The following is a 14,620-nucleotide window of genomic DNA, read 5'->3' on the forward strand; positions in this document are numbered from 1 at the left end:
ACTACTAAACAAGACAGCAGCATCTCTATAGTTCTTGAATGTGAAAGAAAATTTGTGAGGGATTTTCAAATTCCTTCTCGCAATATTGGAGTTCTGACGAACGATGACATTAGTGAGCAAGAACATCGCCTTCATCGGACTTGAAAAATAGAGTCCAAGTTGACTTGGGAGCGTATGTTTACATCAAGTTCCATAGGGAACTCTCACAAGTTTTCAATGCGTTGGAGAGTAAGAAGAAAATTACAATGACACTTTTTCCATATGTAGAGGCTTTGTTGGTGCTTGTCCCTCAAGCCCAAGTGAAAACAGTGAAGGAGAAAGTTGACCTTGGCAAAGGAAGTGAGGCACAAGAAACAAAGGAAGAGGAGTAGGACAACCACGAGGAAGCAAAGGAAAAGTAAGTGGAAGTTGAGGATGAAGAAGACGAAGCCAAGAAGGAAACTCCAAAGGAACAGGAGGTTGAGGACTGCAAGAACACACAGGAGGAACCACCCTATGACGGGGAAAAATTGATGGATCACGCATAGGAAATCTTAGCACCAGAGAAAAATCAAGAGGAAGGGATTACTAATGACAAGCTCCCGGAGACTCCAGTTTGTAGTCTTGAGTCTGCAACACATGACTACAACCTTGAGCCCGAAACAGTTGTGATAACCGCAACAGCCAAAGACAACGAGAAGGGTTTCGACGAGGCAAGTCAAGAGTTCCCACCAATCAAAGAAGCTGAGGAGATGGAGAACCGTGTAATGCAGGATGGAGCAAAGCAACACCTCCACAATCGTCCTCCACACCACTACACTTCAAAGAAACGAGGATGGGAGAGCTCGAGTGCAGCAACCATAGCAACCAGAAGCTTCTGCACAACTTCCTGCAGTAGTACCATGACTCCAAGCTAGTGGTGTACACTCATGAAGGTATCGAGAGCTTTTATGAGAAGACATTCGTCAAGCCGATGGAGCAGTGCCTTTCCAAACTTGAGGACAGTTTCAAGCAGCTGAATGCTGCGATCAAGAGCATTTGCAACCATGGAATTCTGACTCCAAAATCTTGTAAAGAATCCTTCGACCTTGTGCAACAGTTTCAGTAGGAAAATGCAAGGCTCAACAAGGAGCTGCTTGCAGCAAAAGAAAGAATCCATGCACTCGAAGAAGCAGCCCAAACTTACGAAGAGGAAGAAGAGGAGGAAGAACCACATGAGGGAACACTATAGTTGCTACTGCTCATGTCAAGGTTAGGAATACAATCCTAACTTTGAACCTCTCAAGTTTGTTTTCCTAAGCTTAAACTTTCGAGCTTGCCTTTTTCTTTCTCCACTCTCCCACGACTGTTTCATACTGCATCCCACAGTCACTGCTCCATCGCTACATCTTGGGTAGCCATTCCCTCATGTGGTTCCTCCTCTTCTTCTTCCTCTTTGTAAGTCTAGGCTGCTTCTTTGAGCGCATGGATTCTTTCTTTTACTGCAAGCAGCTCCTTGTTGAGCCTTGCATTTTCCTGCTGAAACTGCTGCGCAAGGTCAAAGGATTCCTTACAAGATTTTGGAGTCAGAATTCCATGGCTGCAATGCTCTTGATCGCAGTGTTCAACTGCTTGAAACCGTCCTCAAGTTTGAAAAGGCATTGCTCCGTTGGCTTGACGAATGTCTTCTCATAGAAGCTCTTGATGCCTTCACAAGTGTACACTGCTAGTTTGGAGTTGTGGTACTGCTGCAAGAAGTTGTGCAGAAGCTTCTGGTTGCTGTGGTTGCCGTGCTTGAGCTCCTCCCATCCTCATTTCTCTGGAGTGTAGCGGCATGGAGGACAATTGTGGAGGTGTCTCTCTACTCCATCCTCGTCTAGACCCTTCTCATTGTCTTTGGCCATTGTGGTTATCACAACTGTTTCAGGCTTAAGGTTGCAGTCTTGTGTCGCAGACTCAAGATTGCAAACTAGAGTCTCCGGGAGCTTGTCATCAGTAATCCCTTCCTCTTGATTTTTCTCTAACGCTAGGATCTCCTGCGCATGATCCATCAGTTTTTCCCCATCATGGGGTGGTTCCTCCTGCGTGTTTGCACGGTCCTCAACCTTTTGTTCTTTTGGAGTTTCCTTCTTGGCTTCATCTTCTTCATCCTTAAATTCCACTTGCTTTTCCTTTGCTTCCTCATGGTTGTCTTGATCCTCTTCCTCTGTTTCTTGTGCCTCACTTCCTTTGCCAAGGTTGACCTTCTCCTTCACTATTTTCACTTGGGCTTGAGAGACAAGCACTAATGCCCTTTCATTCAAAGCCTCTATGCATGGAAAAAGTGTTGTTATAATTATCTTCTTACTCTCTAGTGCATTGAAAACCTGTGAGAGTTCCCTATAGAACTTGATGTAAACGTACGCTCCCAAGCTGACCTGGACTCCATTGTTCAAGTCTTCATAGATGAAGGTGATGTTCTTGCTCACTTATATCACCATTCATTGGAACTCCAATGTTGCGAGAAGGAATTTGAAAATCCCTCACAAATTTTCTTTCACATTCGAGAACTGCAAAGATGCTGTTGTCTTGTAGTTTGCTGCTCCCTTCAATGTCTGCATGGCAGACCAACATGTCGTAAGACTGGCAAAATAATTGACCTCGACAACCTTACCAAAATGTAAATTGTGAGAATAACTAAGGAGTAAACAATCAGGCTCCAAAGCCAAGACCACTAGCAGCACAGAATGTTGAGGTGGAAATTGACAAATCACAAACTTTTGAAGAACCAACAATACAAGTATCAGCAATTGGATAATCTGGAAGAACAAGATCACAATGATGAAGTTGAAATTATCATGAAACTTGAAACTTTTAGATTTTCTAAATTGGGAGGAAAATGTCCACATGAAATCTTCTTAGAAGGTTTCAAATCTAAACTAGTCCCTAAATCTAAAACTACACTACGGGAAGAGTGCACTTACCTGCTTGTGCTAATCTAAGTTGAGATTGTGAACACGAGCATGAAGGTGCTAGTCCCACACCTTTGTTCCCTTAAAGGTGGTGGGTAAGTAAGACATTGCCGTGAAGAGCCAAAGAGATAGGCAGAATGATGATGTATTATATTTTGTATTAGGGATCAGTCTAAAAATATTCTAAGTCCTACTTTTATAGTTGCTACTGCTCATGTCAAGGTTAGGAATATAGTCTTAGCCTTGAACCTTTCAATTTTGTTTTCATAAGCTTGAACTTTTGAGCTTACTTTTTTCCTCTTTCTCTAGTATCATCCCAAGAATGATATGTGGCAATCACCGTGAAGTGATCAAACCATAGTACACATTACCCCTAGGATTCCCACAAAAGAACTTCAGCCGAACATAAAGATTGGCACTAAGAGCAAGAGGAGCTATACCATATGTTGTGAATGCTACTATCAATTGAGTTTGGTTGTTCAATTGCAATCGCATAGCATGAAGCAATTCCACCAATTGCTACTCCAAAGTCAAAGGAGGAGGAGATTGTTGCTCTACCATGAAGATGAATGAAAAGGAAAAAGCAAAAGAAAAGAAATGAAAAAAAGGTTAGAAAGAAAGGGAGATTTAGACAATGCAAAAGTTAGATCTAAACCAAAATTTTGAAAGAAAAGAACAAAAGAAAGGAAATGGAAAAAATTAGATCTAGACAATGCAAAAGCTAAATCTAAACCAAAATCCTAAATTTAAGCACTCCTCAGAGATAATTAAAGGTGCCCCTCACTTCCACCAATATGAGTGTATGGCATATAGAAAAGGAATATAGAAAATGTGCATATCAATTAGTCCAAAAATGTTAATTTATATATGTCTGGATTGAAACCAATATGACGGGTACCAAAATCCCAATATGCTAATATTAATATACAGCATTATAGCCGTACACTTGGACCTCACAATTCAAAATTAAAACTAAAACTATTAGTAGTATGTGTGTGTGTGTGTGTCTATATATATATATATATATATATATATATATATATATATATCTGTGTATGTGTGTATTAGTTCTAATTGAAGACATAATTTAATTTATTTTAGTAGTTTTAATATATAAAATTTTGAGAACTTTGAATTTTTTATTTTTATTTTAGAAACCATATTTTACAATAATATACAGCTGAAGTTGTTTTCATAGCTAGAATAATAATGTAGTCATAGTAGATTCTAGTTAATAGTAGTTATTAATTGATATAAGTGAACTCTAATTTATGCTAATCCTTTTTACTTAAAATAATATTATATTTTTTAATAACAATTTTTTTGTCTATATATATATATATATACTTTGTATGAAATTCATTTTTTCATTCTTAGAATTACTAGTGATAGCTTGATAAATAGTTGAATGGCACATTTTAGAAGTTATTGATTGAGATAGATGAACCATAATTGCTACTTGAAAATTAGAATTAGAATTAAATGTGATAGTTTAAATAGTGTAAGTTGTTTGCTAATCAATTTTCTTTTATTTTATAGTTTTTATATAAACCAGTCATATCTTAGTTGATTAATTAAGATGTAATAATTATTTATTGACTGCTAAGAAATTGAAGACAACACTAGAAAACCTGTGAAATATGCTCAACTCTAAAATTAAATTCTTTCAGAATTATTCTTCTAATTTCTTAGCAGTAGTCATGGTTCATCTATCTCAATCCACAACAGATTACTACTTAAACTATTACTACTCATTCTACTCTTTCAAAGTTTCTTACACCTTAGAATATTAATGAGTGAGACTGGTTCCATTTCCTGGTTTGAGAAAGATACTCTTGGATGGTTGATAAAAGTCAAGAGTCAAGGTGCATCTTTCACAGAATGAAAATTTTTGATGCTTTGTTGACTTCGAAGGAGCCTAATAGTGTTGAATGTCAACTTTTAAGGTAACGTGCAGATGTGTGTATAAGTTCGTCATTCATGATCAGAATTTGTTCAGGTGAGCCTGTCTGGAGACTGATCTCGTTGCACGAGGGGGTGGCGACGACAACTACGGAGCCAAGATACCCACCACCTTTTCTGCCACGAGATGCAACAGGATCGGATCTTGGAAATCAGAAAAAGAACTTTTCTGGTACATCGGAAGTTGCAGAGGGTGATGGAGAGAAACAAAAGTGGTGGCCCGGGAAGAAACAGAAGCAGCTCTTTGGGCGGTGGCCCCATACCCTTCAATCTGCACCGAAAGGAGGAAATGTGAGAAGCAACGAGGCAAGCAATGGGAGCGCATGTTGCATGATTCACGAACTTGGAAAAAGTTGTGAGAGAAGTTGGTGGGACTATGTATGTGTTGTTTTTTACATTCTTCTTTGAGAAAGAGAGAAATTAACTTTCATTTTGGACCAAGAGGAGAACTTGTCTGGGCATGTGTTTTTATGCCATTCGGTTTGGTCTTTTTCTTCAGAATTGTTTGCCAGGGAAAGCCATATTTTATTCTTGTTTTCGGTTTGTTTTGCTTTTGTAGCTCTCTATTTTTCAAATGAGTGTTCTTGCATCAGCAGCAAACTGCAAAACCTCTCGGTGCTCGTGAGGGCGATCTGATTGCTTTTTGGCACGCAACGCATGCATCAGCAGCAGCAGAAGCAGCAGGAAAGCAGTTTTCTTTGTGATGTAAATTTCACTCAACTAATCTCCAGGCTTTTCTCTGAGTGGAGTCTGGAAACTTGGGCCGATGTTAAGAGCAGCCCACTAGAAGCAAAAACTTCAAAAGCTTATAAAAAGATCGATCCCAGGCATTGAGAATACGTTCTTGTGGCAATCATGACACGAACTCTTACGAGCACAGGCTGACCCACACAAAGGGCAAAACGATGGCGAAACTTCTCCATTTGGTTGAAGCATAATCTCAACCTTAGAGATGACACAAAGCCAAATGCAACTTAAGCTCGGGCACTTACACGATATTCCTGCCAGAGTTTTGGATTTTTTTGTTTATAAGAGGATGAATTGGAGGGAGCAAGTGTCGGCGTGTTTGATGCTTCCACTACACTTTCTCCACAAAAACAAACTCCGGCGTGTTTACTCTGGAAAAGTCTCGACCGATCCATCAATTGCGAGCTGCTAAACTCTTTTGTTTTCATCCCCGCTTCTCCTCTTGTTTGTTTACTTGATGGGTCTTTGCGGATCATGTGAGAGGTGTTGACAAGCTGATTTTGATCGATATATGTTGGTCAACTCAAAGGAATCTCCAGATGCCGTTTTCATTCCCTCCCAAACACCCAAGACATTTCGGATCACTGTCACTGTCAGTGCCAAGTGCGAGATTTTTACGAGAGGTAAAAATTACTGCCATGAAACTTGGAGGAAGAATCAGGTGTAATTTGTAAAAATAATGGATAGCTGGCTGGCGCTCATTACGCGCGGAGTTAAACGCTCTCACATGTATTTTCACCACCATGGGCATTTATGCTGTATTCGCGCGGGAATATGCCCGGAATGGGCATATTCAGGGGGCATGGTTTAGACTGGGAGGCATTTAAGAAGAGCGATGGATTGATTTGTTGCGAGCGATAGATTGTTTCGTTGGCTGTTCCTTGTGTGTGCGCTTGGAAAAAGAGATCCCGAGAGAGACTGAGCGAATCATCGGCATTATTTGGTTCGCAGAATCGCAGTAGCAAGGAAAGTGTGTGGGTGTGTTGCTTTGTTGGGGCTTTTGCGGTCGATCTCTCTCTCTCTCTCTCTCCAAGAACCATCGATCCTGCGAAGGCAAGAACGAAGAAGCCCTTGCGTTGTTCTTGCGGGGTGGAGCAGCAGATCACCAGCAGACAGTGATTGGCATTTGATATTGCGAGCGAAATTTCGTGGCTTTCCTGTTGGTTGTTCTTGTCCCTTGGAGGGTTTTGTTTTTGGGGTTTTGGATGCTTGCGAGAGGTGGCATGTAATGCGCAAGCCCGCATCGTGGGAATAATAAAAACCGGGCGCGAGAGTGAGAGCGAGTCGGGATTGACAAGGAAAGCGGAGCAAGCAGCGCGACAAATCTTGAGCAGTTTGTGATGTTCACCGCCCGCAGCAGAAAGCAGACGCAGGAGCAGATGCAGGTGCAGGCGCAGGCGCAGGAGGGAGCAGAACGCAGAATGCAGAGCGTTTTCGCGTTTTTCTCATTCTCTCTCTTTGTTTCCCCTGTCTGGCTTTTAGCCTAGTTCCCGTTTTGCTTGTCCGAGCATCCGATCTGCTGCGCAAGGATCGTATCGATCCATCGGTTGGTCCAAATCCCGCAAATCCTCTGATCGATCGATGGGTCGCTCCAAAGTTCTCATTTGAAGGCTTCCACCATCGAATGGATAGTTTAGCTCCCCTCTGCTAGATATAGATCTTCCCTCCATCTCTTTGGGACTCTTCGAAGATATGGCGATGGCGGCGACCATGGCTACGCATCATGAGCAGTACCACCAGATTGTTCTTGCGAAGAATGGCATGATCGACAAGAATCACCACCACCCAAGCGGTGGCAGCCCCGTGAAGAAGCTCGAGAATGGATGGCAGGAGGCACTCATCACCGAGTACTTTGAGAATGGCGGCGCCACCATCTACATTCCTCGCATCATCAATGGCTGGCTCGACCAGGAGCACCACTCCATCGGCAGCGCCACCAAGAAGAATCACCACCACCTCCAGCAGCACCAGCGCGGCAAGGTCTGTGTGCTTAGCATCGATGGCGGGGGGATGCGCGGGATCATCCCCGCCAAGCTCCTCGCGCATCTGGAGCGCCTCCTGCAGCTCAAGACGGGCGATTCCTCGGCGCGAATCGTGGATTTCTTCGACATCGTGGCGGGATCCAATGTGGGCGGGATGATTGGGACGATGCTCTTCACCGGCAAAGGGGGCAGCGATTCCAATCGCCCGCTCTTCTCCGCCGAGGAGGCCTGGAGCATCATCGCGCACAAGGGGAGATCCATTTTCAAGCGCCGGATCGAGGAGCTCAAGGCGCCGTCGCATCCGGCTCCCAAGAGGGGATTCCTCCGGAAGCTCTTCTCCAGGAGGAAGAAGAACCCGGCGGCGGCGGCGGCGACGAGCACCGTCCCTGGGGCGACACCGCGCGGTACCGCCGGCTGCACGGGTCCCAAGTTCTCCACCGACGGCCTCGATGCCGTGCTGCGCGACATGTTGGGCGACCGTACACTGCGCGACACGCTCAAGCCCGTACTAGTCCCGTGCTACGACCTGGCCACGTCAGCTCCCTTCCTCTTCTCCCGCGCGGGAGCGCTCGAGTCCGCGGCATGGGACTTCCGGCTCTCTGACGTGTGCCGCGCGGCATCCGCGACGCCGGGTCTCTTCCCTCCGGCGGCCGTGGCGTCGGTCGACGGCACGACGCGCTGTACCGCGGTGGACGCCGGCATGGTAATGAACAACCCGGCAGCGGCGGCCATGACGCACGTCCTCCACAACGGCGAGGAGTTTCCCGCGGTACGTGACGCCGGCGACGTGCTGCTACTGTCACTGGGCAGCGGTGTGTTTGAGCGGCGGTACGACAAGGGAGTGGCCGACTGGGGGCCGTGCCAATGGGCCAGGCCGGCGGCGGAGATAGTTTTGGACAACGTGTCGGACATGGTGGATCAAATGCTAGCCATGGCGTACGCGTCCTCGGCTGGTCGAGAAAACTACCTTCGTCTCCAAGTAAGTAGCTCCAAAAGCCGGGTTTTTTCTTTGTTTTCCTTCTGGGCACGAGCAATCATCGCTAAACTTCTATCTTTTTTGTTTTCTATCTCCTCGCAGACTGTGATGCCGGCCTCGGGGTATCCAGCCGAATCCGACGATCCGAGCGATAGTAATATCAAAAGATTGGCTTCCGTGGCGGATGAGCTTCTCGAGCAAAAGGCGATGGAGCATATGGGATTTGGAGGGATGAGAGCTTTGCAGCAAACCAATGCCGAGCGGCTGGATTGGTTTGCAGAGCAGCTCATCCAAGAGCAGCGAGCGCGAGCTCTGCGATCTTCACCCACAGTTTTGCTCAAGAAGCCAAAGCCTCACTGATCGATCGGAAAGTGTTTCAGTTATTCAAAGTTCTTCATGAATTCCCTGTAGATAAGGTTTTTACAAGTGGAAGGAGAAGTTATGCTATCAACGTAGCTACATAGAAGATGATCTATCTTTCTATCTAGTCTTCTGTTAAATGCAAAACTTTGATCGCTTACTTGCCTAGAAGATTGAATGGCTTGCGTGCTTAGAAACTTGAATGGCTTGCGTCGCAGCCCGTATCATGGCCGTCTACGTAAGAGATACCACCACACGTAGCTCCTGCTGCTGATTTCATCCTCTCGGGATCGACACCCGCATTGCAAAGATTCGCAAACGCTCTCATGTGCTTCATCCCATACTGTCCGAGAGGTCCACACTTGGCCTCGAAGACTCGAACCTGTTAAAAAAAAGAGAGAGCCGTCAGCTCGTTCCGTTAGGAAGGTTTGCTTTGATGGAAACCAAAGTGTGGAGGCACTCACCATTTCCTTGAGACAATCCCAATTATCGACAAGTGGATGTCCCTCGGGTCTCACGGAGTTGAGGATTTGGGAGGCAGATTCTGAGCCCAACAGAACGCTTCCCACAAGTTCCACGCTCCTGTCAATCTGCGTACGCCTTCCTATCACGTCCAGGAACTCTTGCAATGCCTTGGACTTCTCTAGTGAATTTTCCTTGGAGTTTTTGTACTGCAAAGCAAAGCAGAAAAAGAGAGAGAGACAAAGTCAGAAAAGTCGAAAAGATAAAAGAAAACACCAGTGTACTGACGCAATCTAGAGAACCGTGAAAAATTGGAGCTACAAAGCTTTATGAGACAATACCTTCTGCCAGAAATGTAGCAAGTCGGCATCACGCTGGCCAATGCTTGAAGCCGGTTTGTCTTGGAGAAAAAGCTTGAGCCCGACGGGCAGCAATTCTACAGCTTTTGCACTGTAGGAAGTCAAATTGGCGTTGGCCGGGTCAAACCCGAGATACAAGGATAACCTTTCCTTGTCCATGTTCGTGTCTCCATACTTCATAACATGGGATCCCATTCTATAAGTATTCGCGTCAGAGGTTCTCGCTTTTACCTGCAAAGTTATGCACAATGATAAGAATAGCATCGATCGAGCAAGCAAATTTGTTTTTTTCGCTTACAGTGTTGTACTGATCCTTCAGCCTTTCATGGTCGAGATTGTGTACTTCACTGCAAAAAGATTGAAGCCAATTCAATTCCATAACCATTTCTTTCTGGTCTCAGGTACCTGTCCTCCATCCAGGCCACACTGTAAAGATCTCCGATGCAAGTATCATACTCTGGCGGTGGAGAAGGCTCCATTCCTGGACAGTAGGTTCCCCAGCTGCTTTCAACAGCGTTGGATGCCGTCGTCACGAAGATGTTTAAGTTTTTTGGAAGTAATCCCTCAAAGATGCTGCCACTCTCACAAGCTTCAATGTAAAGCACCTGTGATCACAAACACGTCGTCAGAACTTCCCCGTTCCAACATAAAGCCAAGCATACCATTTCCTTGTACTTATTATTGTCGTGCATATCTTTGAGAGTTGTGACCAAATCAACAGCATATAAATACGGAGTGACCGGCATACCTGCGTAGCATGTTTCAAGTATACCGAAAGAAGAAAAGAATGAAGCTGTGCCTTACCAAGTACGCCAGGACCCCCATGATCCGAGTAGAACACAAAGATATGATCATTTGGACCACTTTCCACAACTTTTCCACTGCCGCCTTGAAGAGCTTCTTTATCCCCGCGAAGGACTGCCAGAAAATTGTTCACTGTGACTTGATCTCCAGTGTAGTCCTGTAGTGGAAAAAATAAAGAACAGGCCTTTTAGTGTTCTGGAAGTTGTCTATTAGAATGAAAGAGATTGTTCTCACATTTGGAACACCCTCATAAACGTTGTCTCCATTGGGGTGATTTATCATGACTCCAGGCCGGGGATTCGCAAAGTTATTCGCGATGTCGTCATACATAAACACCACTATATTCTCTTCTCTCATACCTCCCCTCCTCAAGAGTTGATACGCATGGCAAACATCCGCCTGGAATTTTTTTTTCCAAAACATTAGAGCTAGATCCTCGAGAAGAACAAGAAAAGAAAGTTCTAATAATACTAGAGCCAAGATTTCTTTGATCGCTAAGTTACCTGGTGTCTGTAATTCCAATATCCAGCTGAGCCAGCGATTAGAACAGCCCATCGCGTGCCACGGGGGGATTGATCCTCCAAGAACTCGTCGCTTGCACTCGAATCCCTCTTCCACTCGAATTTTCTCGCAGCGCAGGCCTGCTGCGTAAGAATCAGCAACCAGAGGACGCATTCCAGACGAAATCGCCCCATTCCCGCCCGAGCGCTCTCGAAATCTAGACCTAGTAAGCTAGGAGGAGGAGATGTGGATGCGATTACGCGCGGAAACAATCGATCGCTGTGATCTTGACACGCATGGTGCCAACGCGCGCTTATTGAGGAGCCATGCAATGCAAGACGATAAAATATTGCCACTCCCGGGCCCTAAACAAAGAAAAAGAAGAGTGAGAGAATAGAAAGATCTGGATTCCTCGTCCTTCTGCGCAAAGCGCCAGCGCCATCGCCAAGGCTTTCCATTTTCGCCAAATGTTACGTGTCACTTCCAGCGGCACCCACGTGTCCCATGCAAATAGGGCTTACGTGGCACCACCATAGCCAGCCACGCCGCTTGACGTAAAACAATCGGTTCGATTCCCGGGTCCCTACAAAGTCGGTCTGGTCAGTCACTCCAATCACTTTCTACAAGGGAAGGAAACCAGGAGAAGCAACCAATGCTTACCTCTCATTGAAAGGATATCATGTCGTCAGTGGCTTTAGATCTTGTAGACTTTGTAGCCATCGTCGGGATTTTTCATTCCGTCCTCCCAGTCGCCAAATTTGTTACCGCCAAACACGAGCAGCTTCATGCCGACATGGCTACGCAATGATAGGAAAAAAAAAAGGTTTTTTCTTATCGAGAGGCATAAATCTAGTGAGACTTACTCGGAGCTTACAGCAGACAAGGAATTTATGATCACATCCCACGCAAGCGGGTCGGAAGTTCCCAGATCGACCCTGTTTTGTTGGAAAGAAAGATTTTTTAGATCGTAATAGAAACTTCCGAGATTTACCAGACTCTTCCGATAGTGTCTTGGTACTCTATATCGCCAATGTTGTGGAAGTAAGCTGGCAAGGATTGCTTGGCTAGTTCCGGGGAGTACTTGGGTGGTGCTTCTACTGGCAACTTCGTCAGCTGAGAAAAATCGCCAAAAAACACACAGTGAACAAACTTTTTTGTATCATTGCTCTTACTTGCATGTTAAGGGTGTTGAAAGCTCCCAGCTTGCCAAGAATGTACCATGATCTAAAGACCTGGATTGCCACTTAAGAATCACACTTTAATTATCTTAAAGTGAACTTACGCCTCCGATGATGTCCAAGTCCTTTTCTGTTGGCGCACCACACAGCTCGAACCAAATAAATGCTCCCGCTGGATCGAAGCTGTGTTGACAATTACAGTAAACAAAAATGAGCGAGAAAGAACTATGGAAACGTACTCTCGGAACTGTACTTCCAGAGGTATAGCAGTACCAGTCTTCGGAGTAAAGAGGTCATTTCCTTTCCGGAGTACCCTGTCCCTCAACTATAAAGAAAAGAGAAAAGAGGATAAAACAAGACAAAAGAGTGAATGAATTCTTTCCGTGGAAAAGTGCTCACCCGTTTTTCCATCTCCTCTGGATTGCCAAGGCTGTCACCTAGAATCTCCCGAACTTCATCGTCATTGCGAGCTTGATCTTCAAAAATCCTGGCAGCAAAGGAAATACATAGCATTTGTCAGCACAAACACGAAGGAATGAGCAAACCTTGCCCATTCGGGGTATGTGGAGGCTTCCTTCTCCTTGCGAGCTTGCTTCTCATACCTTACTTTCTCCAGCCTCTTTGCCCTCGCGCCGCCCTCCTTGAATCCTCCTCCCTGATCGCCCTCGTCCGTGGCATCGATGTCGCTCAAATCAGCCCCAACAGCGCAAATGCGAGCGCCGATCCTGCGCCGTCGCCACTGGCATTTTTTCGCCTGGACTGGCAGCGGCCGCCATAGCCTCGGCGGCGAGAGCCAGCAACAAGAAGCCATAGCTAAAACCCTGGACCCTAAAATTTAAATTATGGCGGTAAGTTTTAATTTGCAAAAGGAAGGTCGCGCGTTCGAATTGCCCTGGCTCTCCTTCGTCCGGATAAGATCCATCACTACCAGGTATGGCGCTCTCTTTCTTTTTCTCTCGATCTTCTGTCTCTCTCCGGTCGATCGTCCTACCTAGGGTATTTCGCGTTCAGCGTCGGGCATGGAGGCAGTGTCAACGATTTCGAGGCCGCATTGCGGTGAGTCGGCGCAGCCGAGGCGATTGGAAAGCTCGTTTCTAGGGAAATTTAGGTCGCCGGCGATGGATCGGGCGGCCATAGCGAGCAGCGAGCGATCTTTGCAAGTCTTGACGATTGAAGCGTCTAAGAGGAAAGGGCCGATGCGGAGGATGCAGCAGCAGCAGCAGATGCAGCAAAGATCACTCCCGAAAGTCCCAGCGGCGGAGGACGACAATCCGCGATTCGTGATCTTCATTCGCAGTAAGAACGTAAGCTCACGATCGATCGCTCTCTTTTCTGGTTTCTTGCTCGTTCTTTGGAATCTAATACTTTCTTCCAGGTTCCACTTTGGTACCCTTTAAACATTGTCTCGGGAGGAAATGCGGCAAAATTCATGGTGGGAGTCACTAAGAACGAGTGGGGAAAGAAGATCTATGGCAACAGCTTGACAAACAACATCGGTGCCGCTGTTTACAAAGTAAGCACGCCGATCGGAAAGATCGGACTGAAACAAACATCGGCTTTGGAAATTCATAACGATGGTTTCTTAGATGTGACCAGGACGAGGAGAAGATCATTGCCTCGGTGGTGAAGACCTACCCCACGCTGAAAACAGCGAAGGAGTTCCAGTTTGGTTACAAGCTCGTGGTAAGTGCTCAGATTGTTCTCGAGCTCGATCACACTGCTTCGATCGTCACAAATCTCTTGCTTCTTGAAACAGGACGAAGAGAAAGCCAACGAAGCTCTCCGGCCTGTGGATGTCACTCTGGTCAGGATCTCACTTATTTTTTCCTCTCGCCAAAGTTCTAAGCTTTTTTTCTTGTTCTTGATCCAGATTCCTCCCAAAGAGGAGCTCAAGCCCATCACAGAGAAGGTCACCGACTTCGTGGGAAAGGGCATGGACAACTTGAAGAGCTCCCTTGGCCTCTAAAATTTTCAAACCGCCAGAATATTCTCACAATCTCCCGCGAGTTTTTCAACGGCCTGGATCTCTCTCGTCACGAGCGGCTGGGATTTCGACCTAATTAGGGTTTAGGGTTTATGGCGGCTGGGAGAGGGCTTTATAAGGATGCGCGAGAACGAAGGGTTTTTGCGTGGACGGACTCACAATCTAGAAGTGGAGCGGCTTGTTTTGGTGTCGTAAGGTCCACGGTGGGTCGCCACAGATTGATTCACTGCGCTTGTTGATGATCGCCCTCTCGGGGGTGGGATTCCGAGCGGCAGCTATCACATATTCCATTGCCATGGGGAGCGGCTATGCCGCGATTACCTCTTTGGACAGACCATGTGATAAACATCCCCCAAACTACTCTTCCTCTCTCTCTCGATTCTCTAGTGCAAGTGA

At 45.8% G+C, this 14,620-nt stretch overlaps 4 protein-coding genes across 5 annotated transcripts; 2 read left to right on the forward strand and 2 right to left on the reverse strand.

The window, feature by feature from the left end:
- Positions 1–6,416: 6,416 nt before the first annotated feature.
- Positions 6,417–9,096, forward strand: LOC9654481 (patatin-like protein 6). The gene is made up of 2 exons (XM_024688395.1): positions 6,417–8,579; positions 8,679–9,096. Exons 1-2 carry the CDS (start codon positions 7,311–7,313, stop codon positions 8,934–8,936), a joined length of 1,527 nt encoding a protein of 508 aa, XP_024544163.1. The 5' UTR covers positions 6,417–7,310; the 3' UTR covers positions 8,937–9,096.
- LOC9654482 (vacuolar-processing enzyme beta-isozyme) lies at positions 8,951–11,617 on the reverse strand. The gene is made up of 9 exons (XM_024688396.1): positions 11,065–11,617; positions 10,796–10,960; positions 10,562–10,718; positions 10,420–10,505; positions 10,163–10,362; positions 10,056–10,104; positions 9,740–9,988; positions 9,401–9,607; positions 8,951–9,318 (listed from the first exon to the last, which is right to left on the reverse strand). Exons 1-9 carry the CDS (start codon positions 11,254–11,256, stop codon positions 9,127–9,129), a joined length of 1,497 nt encoding a protein of 498 aa, XP_024544164.1. The 5' UTR covers positions 11,257–11,617; the 3' UTR covers positions 8,951–9,126.
- On the reverse strand, positions 11,379–13,054 carry LOC112351107. 2 transcript variants are annotated; one of them, XM_024688402.1, is made up of 9 exons: positions 12,843–13,054; positions 12,640–12,727; positions 12,480–12,565; positions 12,345–12,423; positions 12,235–12,294; positions 12,054–12,175; positions 11,926–11,997; positions 11,723–11,859; positions 11,379–11,645 (listed from the first exon to the last, which is right to left on the reverse strand). In XM_024688402.1, the coding sequence occupies exons 1-8, from the start codon at positions 13,049–13,051 to the stop codon at positions 11,757–11,759; spliced, it is 819 nt and encodes a 272-aa protein (XP_024544170.1). In that variant the 5' UTR covers positions 13,052–13,054; the 3' UTR covers positions 11,379–11,645; positions 11,723–11,756. The 2 variants fall into 2 exon arrangements, with proteins under 2 accessions (XP_024544170.1, XP_024544169.1); XM_024688401.1 differs by having other exon boundaries at positions 12,786–13,054.
- Positions 13,055–13,129: 75 nt separating this feature from the next.
- On the forward strand, positions 13,130–14,595 carry LOC9654757 (protein HHL1, chloroplastic). The gene is made up of 6 exons (XM_002983175.2): positions 13,130–13,171; positions 13,236–13,544; positions 13,616–13,753; positions 13,837–13,923; positions 13,997–14,044; positions 14,111–14,595. Exons 2-6 carry the CDS (start codon positions 13,260–13,262, stop codon positions 14,204–14,206), a joined length of 654 nt encoding a protein of 217 aa, XP_002983221.2. The 5' UTR covers positions 13,130–13,171; positions 13,236–13,259; the 3' UTR covers positions 14,207–14,595.
- Positions 14,596–14,620: the final 25 nt, after the last annotated feature.

Source organism: Selaginella moellendorffii, unplaced genomic scaffold (genome assembly GCF_000143415.4).
Source record: "Selaginella moellendorffii unplaced genomic scaffold, v1.0 SELMOscaffold_57, whole genome shotgun sequence".
NCBI lineage: Eukaryota > Viridiplantae > Streptophyta > Lycopodiopsida > Selaginellales > Selaginellaceae > Selaginella > Selaginella moellendorffii.

Excerpts from the sequence above, each read along its gene's own strand:
- LOC9654482 (XM_024688396.1), bottom strand. The coding sequence starts at position 11,256 with ATGGGGCGATTTCGTCTGGAATGCGTCCTCTGGTTGCTGATTCTTACG. Across the intron at positions 10,105-10,162 it reads GTGGCCTGGATGGAGGACAG|TGAAGTACACAATCTCGACC; the intron begins GTACCTGAGACC and ends ATCTTTTTGCAG. Across the intron at positions 9,989-10,055 it reads TGAAGGATCAGTACAACACT|GTAAAAGCGAGAACCTCTGA; the intron begins GTAAGCGAAAAA and ends ATAACTTTGCAG.
- LOC112351107 (XM_024688401.1), bottom strand. The coding sequence starts at position 13,051 with ATGGCTTCTTGTTGCTGGCTCTCGCCGCCGAGGCTATGGCGGCCGCTG. Across the intron at positions 12,295-12,344 it reads ACTTGGACATCATCGGAGGC|GTCTTTAGATCATGGTACAT; the intron begins GTAAGTTCACTT and ends GTGGCAATCCAG. Across the intron at positions 11,998-12,053 it reads GACACTATCGGAAGAGTCTG|GGTCGATCTGGGAACTTCCG; the intron begins GTAAATCTCGGA and ends CCAACAAAACAG.
- LOC9654757 (XM_002983175.2), top strand. The coding sequence starts at position 13,260 with ATGGAGGCAGTGTCAACGATTTCGAGGCCGCATTGCGGTGAGTCGGCG. Across the intron at positions 13,924-13,996 it reads AGTTTGGTTACAAGCTCGTG|GACGAAGAGAAAGCCAACGA; the intron begins GTAAGTGCTCAG and ends TTCTTGAAACAG. Across the intron at positions 14,045-14,110 it reads GGCCTGTGGATGTCACTCTG|ATTCCTCCCAAAGAGGAGCT; the intron begins GTCAGGATCTCA and ends TTCTTGATCCAG.
- LOC9654481 (XM_024688395.1), top strand. The coding sequence starts at position 7,311 with ATGGCGATGGCGGCGACCATGGCTACGCATCATGAGCAGTACCACCAG. Across the intron at positions 8,580-8,678 it reads AAAACTACCTTCGTCTCCAA|ACTGTGATGCCGGCCTCGGG; the intron begins GTAAGTAGCTCC and ends ATCTCCTCGCAG.